General features: G+C 34.1%; 1 protein-coding gene across 1 annotated transcript; it reads right to left on the bottom strand.

The window, feature by feature from the left end:
- Positions 1–1,563: 1,563 nt before the first annotated feature.
- LOC136043255 (galactosylceramide sulfotransferase-like) lies at positions 1,564–8,186 on the bottom strand (the record flags this gene model as incomplete). Its single annotated transcript, XM_065728186.1, has 2 exons — positions 1,564–1,855; positions 7,373–8,186. A coding segment is annotated over one exon (738 nt), but the record flags the coding sequence as incomplete, so codon positions are not given.
- Between the last annotated feature and the right edge of the window lie 5,865 nt (positions 8,187–14,051).

Here is a 14,051-nt window from a genome sequence, read left to right on the forward strand (position 1 = left end):
GAATATGTTAAACAAAAGTTTCCTAAATCAGGTATAATAGTCCAAGGAGAATATAACATTCATAATGGTCATTGGCTGAAAAGTCGTAGGACTGATGCGTAAGGTGTAGCTCTGCTAGACCTGAGTCTTGCTTATAGCCTAGAACAGCTTCATGAAATGACATTTGACTGGATCAGACGAAGACTGGGCAGCTTTAATTAGTAAAGGGAACAAGTCTGTTGAAGCTGCATGTCAATCTAGAGCTGATTACAAACATAAGTTTGTAGACAAACCAAAAAGAGACCCTTCAAAGTGGTGGTAAAAGGTCATCAAAGAAGCTCTACCAACATCTAAATCAAATTCAAGTCCGTAGTTTCATTTTGAAACAAAGATGATCCAGTCAGGCCATAAAAAGTGGGATGCGCTTGGAAAGCCTTTTCTAAGGTCACCCAACTTAATAACACCGGAATCTCCCCTATCCCCTTGTCACCACGAACATATACGAAAATCACCAAATTTAGCATAACTATTAGTAAGGAACGCTAGGCCAGCTGGATGTCACCAAAGCCTCAGGACCTAAAAGATTTCCAATATCATCCCCAAAATATGTGCCCCTGAACTTTCTGGTTTCTTCTCACCTTCTGCATAGAAAATGCTTTGTAGCTTGATCATTCCAGAAAGCCTGGAAAATTGATCAGGTGGTCCCAGTTCCAAGGGGAGAGAACGACTTTACTAATATTGGATAGTATTATCCAATTAAGTCTACTGCCCTTGCGTCGGTAAAGGCTATGAAAGCCTCATTACTAAGACTGTTTCCCGTTACCTTAAGTTTTATCTGCTGTTGGCAGACACACAATGCAGTTTTCGCAGAAAACAGTCTGTAATATACTTTCTGATATTGCAGCATCAAGAGTGGGATGAGCTCCTTTTTCAGATTCACGATATTCGCCTCATCTCCTTTGACATCACCAAAGCCTTTGATCGTGTATGGTATACGGGACTTCTTTGTAAACTGAAAGACTATGGAGTTGATGGTCGACTATTAAAATTGCTCACTAACCTTCTTTGTAAGCGTTCATTGCAGATTTTCCTCAACGACTTCATGTTAAAAGACCACCCAGTTTTATCAGGAGTACCCCATGGAAACATTCTTGACAGATTCTTTTCTTTGATTTTATAAAAGACGTAGGAGACAACCTTGTGAAGAAACTTCACCACTTTACTGATGAAACAACTGCAAAAAAATCCAATGCAAAGGACAAAGATCTCAACGAGCCCTACAAGGACCTTCATGCTCACCTGGAGAAAATCAAGCCGTGGGTAGATGCATAGATCCTCAGTTTAAAGAATCAAAACGAAAAATCTCCTAGTTCCTAAGGCGTGTAATATAAGGGCTCATCCTTATTTCGTTTTCGAAGAAGAGGCAATAGAACAAGTTGATATACTACACCTACTTGGAGTAAACTTCTCTTCGGATCTCTCATGGAGTTCTGGCAACAGGAAAGCTGAAACCCCACAGTTGATCCGAGAACGCTTCTCCGTAGCATACATGTCAGTTATCAACAAACACTTGTATAACCCTTCATCAGAGTAGTTATCAAAGCTCCTTCCTGACAGAGAAAAGTCCTTGCGACCAACTCGCCAAAGTACATCTCATCAGGTCTACCTTGAGCACAGTACTCCCAGCTAAGAAGATCTGAAAACGAGTTTTGCCCAGCGATTGGTCACCACATAGAAGAGCTTGCCGGCAGGGGTGATCTCGGAAAATCCTTCCCTTGATGCGTTCATGAGTAGATATAACAATACTTTAAGGTTGAAAAATAAGGTAATTATCAGGACTAGCAGCATATCATAACTTCTGAGAGAGCCAGAAAACCTGTAATAAAAAAATAGCAACTAAATTGTTACTATTGATCTCTTGTAGAACTGTTTTCTCTGTATACACGTGGAGATATTTAGCCTAGCCAGAGTGAGAAAAACTACTAGGAAGGTATGTTTTGATTATGGATTTAACATGTAAAGTTGGCAAGACAAAGTATTCAATATATTTCTTCTAGGTGCCCTGCTTTCCATACTTTTATGCTGTAGTTTTTTATATTTATTACCAAAGTACTTTCATCCCATTTTGATATTTTTCATTATAATTAACCTAACTTCACTTTTTGATTTTGGCTACCAAAATACTTAAGTATCCTTTTGACATCCAGACTCTACATATTGTCCTTATATTTGGTTCAAATTGCCACTAAAAACCCTGCAAGTTACCATTTGATTTCCTTAGGCGTTTCTTTAAGGGCGTTGTGGATAAGCCTTTTTGACAGTTGGAAGGGATTCAGTGTTTTTTATAAGGTTCCAGACACCTCTTGGAGCTTCCTGAATTTGTCATTTATGCTTATAGTCATTTTGGATACACACAGGATCAAAAGCTTAATTTTTGTAATAGAAAATAATGTATAAAAATAATTTGAAATTCACAGATTTACAAACTTTGTCTCAACAACTATGGCATTGGAGATTATTGCTTTTTAAGAGGCAAAGTATTTGAGCCTTTGGATGATTTTCAAAAGAAATTTTATCTTAAAATTTTGAACAGTGTTGAGCATTTGAGGGGTATCAAAAAGGGCAAGGGGTCTCATCCCCCTCCAATTTGCGTATCAAAACCTACACTAAAATATTTCTTTTCAAATAAATCAGCCCCTTCAAAAGTTCATTTACCCCTCTAAATGATAATAATGATAATAATTTATTTATAACACACTCCACAGAACAATGTAAGGATAGTAGATTAAAAAGAGAGAGAAAAAAATATTAGAAAAGAACCAACACAAGAAAAGAAAACAGCACGTAAGTACAACAGTATCAACTGAACAAACGGATGAGAACAAAGGTAAAAAGGTACAACACAATAACTATAACAAAATCAACAAGAAAAAATATCAACAGAACAAACAGATGAACCCGTGATATGGGGTAAGCCGTTGATATTCTTAATCCAGTAACTTATCATGAAGCTCCTGCAGCTTTGCAGTTATATCGGGAGCTTTGTATTTTCAGATTATTCTCAGATTTTGAAACAATAGAGTTAGATAAAGCAGTTATTTACAGCATTTAGGTAATGTCTATTTAGTTTATTTAGTCACTTATTTTCAGTAGAATGAAGGTCCCAAAAAGATAAAGTACAGAGCGATCACAAAAAACTGAACACAAGGAAACCTGAGCCTTTCGATTATAATTAGATTAGTTTGACACAATCTTAGAGTATCCAAATCTTATTTTCTACAAGCTTCAGATAATGTAGTCTGGATGGAGGACAATAATTTTTTACAAATTGTTGAACCAAGCCACCGAAAATATTCAGCAGAGGGAATGGATGTATTTTTAGTTTGAAGAGGAGTATTTGGTAACGTACCATTAAAACAAACAGAGTCGTATTTATCAAGATTCAGGTTTAGTCTAATATCAAGAAAACGTTTTCGGCCCTTTGAACTATGCGGGACAGGAAATATTTGCATCTACTGGTAAGGAGAATATCATCTGCGTAAGCAATATACGACAAGTCAGTAAATCCCATAAAATACGTCCGAGGGATCTAGGTAATTATACCAGCAATACACAGCTTGAAAATACAAGGTGACAACATTCCACCTCGACGTAAACCACAATGGACTGCAATGTTTCTTGCATAAGAGTCACATTTAGTTTTAAACAGAAGTGTGCATGATTGTACCAATATCTCAGAACAAAGATAATAGAAATATTTACATCATTTATAGAAAAAAAATACAAAGCTTGACTATGTACAATCCTTTTGAACGTCTAAGAAATATCTAACAAATAAAATGAACTTGCTCATCTCGTGAGAGGCTTGTCGTGGGTCATTCGCGATTTTCCTGTGGGCGTGTGTACAACTTATTTCTTGCTTGAACCAAAATTGATTTTCTCCATAAAATGTGCTCATATTGAATGACGGAAGTAAAATATATTTGCAAAAATCTTGCTTAGCGTACACATGACTGTAATGGGGCGATAACAAGAACAAGCAGATGCATTCTTTCCACGTTTGAATATTTATGTAACAGTTCTAGAGAGGAAGCTGTCTGGAACTATGGAGCTAACCAAACATATTTGAAATAATAACTGTAAATGTAACATCAGTTCCTTGGAATCAGGCCGAATATTTTTAACAGAAATACCTTCTATATAACAGGATTTTGATATGAGCCGCTTCACTGACTTAATGATAAGGTTAAACAAAACAGGTAAGACATGCCGCTGTGACAGGTTACGACGTAAACAAATGCTTAATAACTTACTAAACACCAATTGCATATAACTGCTGAATTGAAGAAAATTTGGGAATAGTTGGACAGCCATCGAGACGAAAAAATCTTACAGTGAGTAATATATTCGTTAAACTTGGAACTATTTGAAACATTTTTCCTATTGTTCCTTATTCTGAGGGAAATTTTTCCTGCTAGGACGGGCTTTTCTGAGATACTTTTTATAAGCAATCTTCGCTGACTGCTTCATATCAAAAACTTTTCCCGAAGGAGATCTGCCATACGCTACCCAAATTCGAAGCCAAAACTTCGCTTTATTTTTGATAGGTGTAAACTCAGGGTGAAAATTCCACAGTGGTTTGCCAAGTATTAATGTGACATAGATCAAGAGGCGCTGCCAGACCTTTCGCTTGCTTCAAACAAGAAATTATTTTTAAATATTTAAAATATTCAAATCAAGATTTTAATTCGGGCAAGGGGTGCTAAGTTGCAAAAGGTGGTAGGGCACACGCACAGTATACAAAAGGGAAGCAAGTGTTATCAAAGGAACGCTCCAATTCGCATTTTCCGAATTTGATTTTTCGAACCATTTTTTCTTCTTTGGGGCATTAGCCTTAGGAATTGAAGGCAAAGAAATTGTCAAAGAAATGGGAAGGTGGTCAATATTGCTTTAATCTTCGTCTACATGATCCACGAAACTAGACATGCGCTTAATACACAATGATCAATATTTGGTGTTTAATTTGATCAATATTCAGGGATAACACTATATTTTTGTTACAAGGCAAATAACAATTTACAAGCACAGTATTGCTTAGCCGGAAAGCCAGAAAATTTTTATCTGAAAATACTGTACGCTGATAAATATTGAAGTTTTTATTCACTATGCACGCAAGACTACTGGGAGGGCGACCACTTGTACGTCGAGCACTCACCAAAAAATAAAAAAAAAATTTTCTTTTCTTTAGGAAATTAACGGAAGAAGAGCACAGCAGATACTTTTGCAGGCTCACAATGCCATTAATAGAAAGCAAATAGTCAATTGAGTCTTCTTTATCCTTGTTGCCATTTATGTTATATGAAACTATGGAAGCGTCCAATTTATTCGTTTCAGGTTTGGGGTTTTCTTTCTGCTTTAACAATATCACATAGAATAGGGAACCGTAGGTATACGAAACATGACATCTACCACAATTAGTGCATTTGGGTAGCATTAGACACGCAAAATCACGTGGTGCCTCATGAGGACCAGCATATTGAGATCATTTCGGGAAACAACTTTCGCACGCCGCCTGTAGGTGGTTTGGATAGCGGTCCTTGAAATAGCATCGTAGAAGATTGTGAAAAACAGATACTTGAAGTGATTCATACTCAATCCAGATACCATCTTTCAAAGCATGGTCGAGGTACAAGGCATTCGTAAAACAGAGCTTTACAGATTTTGAGTTGCCAAGACGAGTAGCATCAATGATCCCAGCCACCTCTTGAAACAAAGCGATTTCAAAATCACTTTTGATGCCTTTAACTAAACCAGAGTACTTTTTGGCTTTCATTTTCACGATGGAGGAGGGTAGGACAGACTGGGCCGAGACACAGAACTCCAAGGTAGGGGTTTTATCAATGGAAACTATCATTTTGTCACCTACAGGTTTAACGGAAAGAAATTATTGATGACCGCAAACTTGTTCAAAAGCTTGTCTGCGTTTCGTAGAATTCCTCAGTACAGATGGAACCTTGGAGATGATCACAGCGACATGATATCCATTGTGGCAAGACGAAAAGGATTGTAAATTAGTTTTGTAAGATATCATTTTAGAAGCCATTGCTTTTAACATCTGATCACAGCTATTTACTTTCACAGGTAGTCTAGAACTTCCTGCCTCTGGTGCACAGGAGATTTTTAGTAGGTACATGAATAACGTAGAAAGGAATATCCAAATCATCATTATCACATTTACTTAGCAGATCGAGAATATTTATAATATTGTTTGAGGACACCTTAGCACCAATACCCTTTGTTGGCTAGATGTCATTGTTAACTGTGGTACAAAATTCTACCTTAGCAGAAAAAATTACTGCTCCGTAAAAAAAACAAAGGTATACTTAATTATCACCTCATCTTGGATTCCAGATTCGAAATTAATCTGTATGAAATTTAGCACGGACGGGTAAACAAGTTTCCTTTAACCCACCGATCACAAGCTATCACTGTCTGCATCAGACGTTATTCGATAATAGTTTGTAAACTCAAATCGTGGATGCTCAAAATTTGACTCTAGTCCAAAAATAGGGTTAAATGACTTATTATTTCAAGGGTGAAAAATCCAAGAAAATTGATTGTAGATTATCTGAGAAAATCCAAAGCACACTTTTCAAACGATTTAAAATGGTAGATGTAGCTTGAGAAGGCCACAAAATAGGCTAAAAAATCCTTTGGCCAGAAGAGGATATCCAATTTCGCTGATAGACCCATTTTATTAAAATCAAATCCGGTAATAATCACAAACAAATCACGTATTCAGGTAATAATTCTGTAGCTATTGATAAATTCAGTCTCCAATTAATTCAGAATATAATCCTTCTTTCACCACTGGTAAGATTTTGCCTGTCAAAATTTATTCAAATGGTATTGAAATTTCCTCTAAAATTTTAGAACTTCTTCCATGTTTAACAGGTCTGGTATTCGAATAATATTAGAGCCCACTTCACCCTTATCAAAGGCAGCATTGTTGAGCTGCTAGCAATTGTGTTTAGGTACGCTTTACGTTTTTAAAACTGATGAGTTGCTATACCACCCAATATATATGAAGCTCATATCTTTTTTTCTTCCTTTTTTTGTAACAAAATCTTTCCTTCTGTAAGTGCGTCCTGAAATTTGTGGGCCTCAAACATACTTTTTGTTTTTGAATACAAGTATAAGTCGAATTACTTACGCCGCTTGTTATCGGCGTTATTACTGAAAAAGCTTTATTTTTTAAGTCTGGTAAAAGGGCTTACCTTAATTCCCCAAAAAAAGACTACCGGTTGCTACCTAGAAGTCAAAATATTTACGCCACTTATTAATGGCGTTATTACTGAAAAAGCTTTATTTTTAGTATGGTAAATGGGCTTACCGTAATTCCCCAATAAGAAGACTACCAGTCGGCACCATTTTTCCAGGAAAACATCCTTCCAAAATGTGATTCATTTTTAAAGCAAGTTTTTTTTTTCTTCTTCCATTCTTTTTCGTCCAAATCTCTCAACCTTTTCATCAAAAACATCTCTTAGCTTTTTGTAAAGATGGTTATCTGCTCTTAACCATTTTCTTAATGTTTCTGTCTGACCTTTAGATAAATTTGCCTTCAGATTTTCATCTCGAGCATTTAATTTCACAAACACTAAATCTTTATAATCCCAGCATAAAAGATGTTTTAATAAAACAATTGACTCTTCCATTTTTTCAGTAATCATAACAAGATGAAAGTTCTTATTAACTTCTTCGACAAATAGTTTTACTTTATCTTCATTATCAAAATATTCAACTGGAAATCCAAGATCGAAGAGCATTTGATTTTTTCCAAATCTCTTATTTTTCCTGTTATACTCTAATTTCAGCTTATACTCCATTTCATTATGCTCCAATTTTCTTATGAAATCTGGCAAAGCCACATATCCAAGATAATCGTAAAAGTTGAAATAACTATACATAGATTCAAATTGCTGAACTGGATCACGAACTATGGTAATAAGGGCTGGATCTCCCCCTAGAGCATTTTTCACTGCACTATGATTCCACCTAGTGTGTATGTTAAGAATATGGTAGCCTAGGTGATGCCAAGGTGTCTTTTCAATCAATTCTGAAGAAAAACGATCGGGGCTGCCAACATAGTTTGTCCTTTCCAATGGGAGAATTAGGTTTAAGTCATTTTTATACGCATACCTGAAATTATTATTGATTTAAAAATCTAAGGATAATGAAGTATTGAAAATTAAACAAGTAAAAACAACTAGAAACATGATTTCAAAAGCTGGCTTTCAGATAAAACAAAATCTTAACACCAAATGTAGTGAATTAATAAATAATTTCAATGAGTTACAGTCTCAAGTATAATTTTATAAGGCTGTAGATTTTTTCTTATAGTACATGAATTGAATTTTGAATAGTTATGTTAACATTAGATAATTTTTCTAAATTGAAGGTTCAAAATGCATTTACAGATCACAAAAAAAAGACTTTAAAGCAGACTTTATCTTTAATTTACTTAGTTAAAATCAAACCATATCTTCACAAAATAATATTAAGAAAGAACTTCTTTTTCTTTCAGGAAATATTTCAGTTTTAGTCGAACGAAGGCGAAGGCATCAGACTAGCACAGATTTCATAGACCGGCAGGTAATTTTTAATGACTGACTTATTTAATGTTCTTATTAGAGTTTCTTAATTTTCGTATTGCTTAAAACTGGTCATTTTCATTGAGTACGTGTCGTATATTTCCATCATTGTAGTTATCTTGACAAAAAAAACACTGAGCCAGTAAAATAGTATCACTTTGCACAGGTATTTTACTAACTTAATTTTTTACCAATTGGCAAAATATATTGTGTGGTTTCCCTCATAGTTGACACACTTGGCAGTAAAACCACCAAAAAATGGAAATACTAAATATATTTCCCAAAGGAGGATATTAAACGGTTTTGATGTGCTCTCTTCTTGGAAAATTGGATAAGAAACTCCTTAAAATCAGTTTATCTTCCCAAACTTAATAGTTGTAAGCCAAAACACCCATTATTCTTCATTAATAGAAAAAACAAAAGTGAATAGGTATTGTACTGTTAAATTCATATAGAATTAAACCCTTTAGGTAAATCCATATCCTCTGCTTTTATATTAGTTGTAAACTAAGATATTCATAAAATAAATAGGTTTGCAAATAAGATTAACTATCATGACACATTTTAGCTGAATTATATGTTTTAAAGGTCACTGATTCTCAATTATTCCATAGTATTCAATCACTTATATAGTTATTGTGAACTGAATCCAAATTTAATAAGAAACTAAAACAAATTTCTTATCATTGAGAAAAACTCTTTTTGCAGCTGAATGTCATTTTTTCTGATTTACATGTTTGAAAAATCACAGATTCTTAATATGAGTTTTATTACACTTCATCAAGCAATTACTTTTTCTTACCATGCATAACTGATAAACTTCTTAAAAATCAAAATAAATTCATAAAATAAACGAATTATGATACAATGAACTTGATATAATTTTTTTTTTAACTACTTGAAAAATTTCTTCACTATATATAAGCATTTATTGAATAAATACGAAGATAAATATGTGTATAAACACTTAAGAAAACTTAAAGAAACTAAATCTATTCTAAATGACTTTTTTCCTTTGGTTTTGTCTTAAGCTCTTGTCCTTTTTTAATTCTTTGGTTACTTGATTGGGTATCCAAATATAGTTACCAAACATATTAATATCACATTTTTCTTAAGAGCATCTCATAAAATTATGGAAATGCAGATAAAATACTTCAACTTTTTCTTTGCTGTAAGCTCCCAGGGTCTTAGGAAAACAGTCAATATTAGAGCGTCAGTATTGAGCTTTTAAGCTCATCTTGCTTTCTTGAGCTTCAAATGCTGGAAACATATGTTGTAGAGTAGTTTCGTATTTTGGGTTAATAATTTCCCCAAAAATATCTACGCTACAAGCTTAAAAGAATTGCATTTCGTTCCTTTGTTTTTCAATGTTTCCAAAAAAGAAGGAATCAGCAGCGAGCTTTTTTTCATTTTTGGACTCATGGAAATTCCTCTTTTTAACTTGGCTTTTGACGCATTAGGGAAAAGTAGTCATTAATATCATAAACATTTTTCTTTTCATTGCAGTAGCTTGACAAACAACCTTACAAACCCAAATTTTATACGAAGAGTAATAGTAACGAATAGTAATAGTATAGTAATAGTAATTGTAATAGTAATAGTAAGAATAATAGAAGAGTAATAGTAATTGTAATAGTTTCTTACCATTTAATTGTAAAGGAAGATTTTAATTACATCTTTTGAACACCCTTTATGGTCTGCAAGCATTATATCATCCTTGTGGATTTTATTCTATCAATTAGATTTTGAAATATTCCTAGGAATATTTTTTAAGAAAATACATTTCTTTCCCGTTATTTTTAATATATATTCTTCTCAGACATAACAAAGTAGTCTGAAAAAGTAACCCTAGCTCCATAACTTCTTAAGTGAATTTGATATTTGTTTATTGGAGCTTGGGCACGAGTGTCAAAATAATAAAAAGTAAAGATTATTGTTTTTTCCAATAATGATGAAAGGTGAGTTAGGGATAAGTTTAAATACAAGATAAACATCGTAGATAACAATAAAAGGATATCTTACACAGTCGGAGGCAACTACTATTTATAATTGTTACATCTATTTTTTTTTCAATGGACATTGTGGTGAGCTAACAGGATATTCTGTTTACCAGACTCACAAGGTCTTTTGTCACAAAAATTAAAAACCAATCAAAGAAAATTTTAAGTTTTATTAATTTGGTCAAATCAATAGCTGGACACTACTCTCCTTCAGATTTGTCTTTTTAGGATTTTTTTTGGTAAGTGATTAATGGTCAATGGGGTGTAAGAGATTGTTCCATCAAGAAGTCTATAATAAATTGTGGCTTTTTTACTTATATTTTATATGATCTAGCTTCAGTCAAATGCAAATGAAATGCCTACTCAATTTTCGGGGCTTGTGTTTGGTAGACACTGGAAAAGCTTCACACCATTTTAGGGCTCACCATCTTTGCTGGGTATTACTGTAAGGCAGTTAGGTTTTTTGCCTTATTTTATGCGATCGGCTAGTGAATAGGCTAGAAAATTCATATAAAAAATAAAAGGAATATTTATGTTATTAATAAGAAAATATTTGGCTTTTCCTTATTTGGATATAGCAGAGATTAAAACTAGCGTAGGGATTTAGGGATTTCAGTTTTAAGCACCATAGCAACCAGCAGGTGATCTTGCTGTTTTCTAGACGCAATTGTTACTGATTTTCTTGCACATGCAAGCGTTTGATACGTAATAAGAGTTACTTGTTGCGTAACAGGGAGTGTTTTTTTGGTTGTTGTGTTAATTTCTTAAAAATCTAAGAATATAGGAGAAAAAACCTCAGGGCCCACCAGTAGAGTAAAGACTTGGTCCAAATTCTTCAAATTGATCTTATTTAAATATTTCCGTGGTTGTTTGTTGGTCCTAAGAAGGCCCTTTAATATTTTGCTCCTAGTATAGACAGAAAACCCAGACTATAAGATGTTGACAAAAAGCTAGAAAAAATCTTCATTCTTTGTTATTTTATAATCAAAAATGAAACTTTTAGGAATGAAAATGAACAAAATAGATGGACAGAAAATTTTAAACATATATGTTACTTAAATGATCATGGTTAATTTTAAATGATCATTTCAAGAGTTACTTCTTCAGAGGAAAATCCTCAAAGAACGCTTGACGATATAATGAAAAATAAGTCACTATCCTTGGACTGTTGCATAAGATTTTTTTTTGTCATGGGCCGGATGCATTTACTCAATTTATTGTCACACTAATTGAAAAAAAAATAATATTGTTGATATGCTCTTATGCACTACCTAGACCCTATCCAAGCCATGAATAAGTCAAATAGGTTTTTTGAGTTTCAATTGATTATACCACATCCTCTTGGAAGACATTTATTTTATCGATAGTAAGTCAGTTTCGTTTTGCAAGTGAGACAGTCAATAATGAAAAAGATGTTTCACAGATGCCCAGTATGTTTTTTTACATTAGGCAACTGGTCATCCTGAGAGAACTGTTCTATTCTTAATGACTATGACGAAAAGTGTAGACTATGCAATCCATTTAAATTGTACAGAGGATATGCAGCGCAAATTAAAGACTGTAATTGCTGCCGTGAAGATGGTTGTGACTCTCAGAATAAAGGTTTTCTGTTCTCCAATTGCAACTAAGATAAATATGATCGATCAGAAAATACTTACCCAGGTATAAATAGAAAAAATTCCTAAGCGTGATTTTAGTTTATTTCTTAGACACTGGTCTAAGAAATTGTTTCAGGAGGAAGAATTTTGTCTACGCTTTAACTGCTGGACAAATCAGTAACTATGGTGTGTATGACATCGCTGTGAAGACAATGGCTACTATAATATTAAACCTACTGATTTTTTGTTGACATTTAGAGAACTTGATTCTTCATGTGACAATATCTTGTGAGACATTGCTTCAAATAAGCAAATTGAAACACATAAATTTTATAACATACATCTGAACGGCATTCTTGACTTTACAAGAAGATGTAATAAGAATGAAATTGCATTATATTTTAGAAAATGTGACCCTTACTTTGCATGCCAAGATGATTTCAACTTGAATCCTGACAAGTTGCTGCCACTCATCATTGTTGATGGTTGACTATACGCAGAAGGAGAAATCAGTTATCTTTTGGTTTTTGACCAGTAAATAACTAGTTGAATTTAAGCCGAATTAAATTTGTACCTGTTGGGAATAAATAACGAGCAAAATACATTTGAACTTGTAATTGAAACTTTTTAGATAAATTTATAAACTTATAAATGATTAAGGCTTAAAGATTATTTATGGATTGTGGCTCTGATTTATTATTCAGCCCTACTATCATCTGAGTTGTGCATTGAAATACTCGAATTACTTGCAATTACTTGCAAATTACTGGATTACTTACCCCACTCAAAGATAAGCTATTATTCATTTTCATTGCATTCATTCAGCCAGTGCGGATCATTTCATAATCGTTCTTACCGAGACCTTCTCTGTGGATATACCTTTTTCACTTAATTGTTTTTGGACTTATGCCGAGTCATGAGTGCAATTGGCTTATCATGGACAATTGGAATACCGATGCAATTTATTATTGCACAGCTTTGAACTTCTTTCAGCAAAATCTCGATGAGGTGTTAGACCATCAGTCGAATGTGAATAACGCCAGTGATTTTTCCTCTATGAGGACGTTCTTCTTATATAGCAATTTTTATATAGCAATTGCTTCCTGGAAGAGCCTATTCCTCGTCGTTCGGAACCCAATGCTAAGAGTAGTTTATTGTTGGACATTATCGCTACTCTTTTTTTTTGCTGTGCAGAAAATATTGATATTCCAGAGTTAGTGATCAAATCCACCTTTGAAGTTCCCCTTATACCAGGGTCAGCCTATTCTATAATTAACGCTAAATTCAACGCGTACCTTGTTCAGCTAAAATCGCTTGCCCACCTCAATAGTTTAACAGCTTCTATAAATAGTTCTTTGGTCTCAGATAGTAAGGCTACCAACGGCAAACCCTTGTACGCCATCTCTCTTAAGAATCCACCCCCAAAACTAAGAATCACCTTTTCTCGCGAAGAAAAGCTTGATTCTTTCGCCGAATATTATGGAATTATGTCGGTAAAGTCCAATCCGGTAAGGAGAAAACTGGGTGTTATCACGCAGGATAAAGTTTCTGCCAATCCTTTTGCCGTATCTGCTGTTGCAAGCTATGTAAATATTCTTGCTAAAATGATCGATCTCAAGCCTTTCGGAGTCATTAGGAGACGTCCCAATAGTGTTTCTAGCAGTATATTCATCTCCACTGTTCCTGGTCTTGTTCAGGCCAACCAATTCGGCTCTTCTCATACATTTTATTTAGAGCTCCTTAATTCCACTGCGCTAAAATCTGCCATTATTACAGGTCTGCACTTGGGTTGCGAGTCTTTTAAAATATCAGAATACAAGGAA

The sequence above is a fragment of the Artemia franciscana genome, unplaced genomic scaffold (genome assembly GCF_032884065.1).
Source record: "Artemia franciscana unplaced genomic scaffold, ASM3288406v1 Scaffold_4010, whole genome shotgun sequence".
NCBI classification, from domain to species: Eukaryota; Metazoa; Arthropoda; class Branchiopoda; order Anostraca; family Artemiidae; genus Artemia; species Artemia franciscana.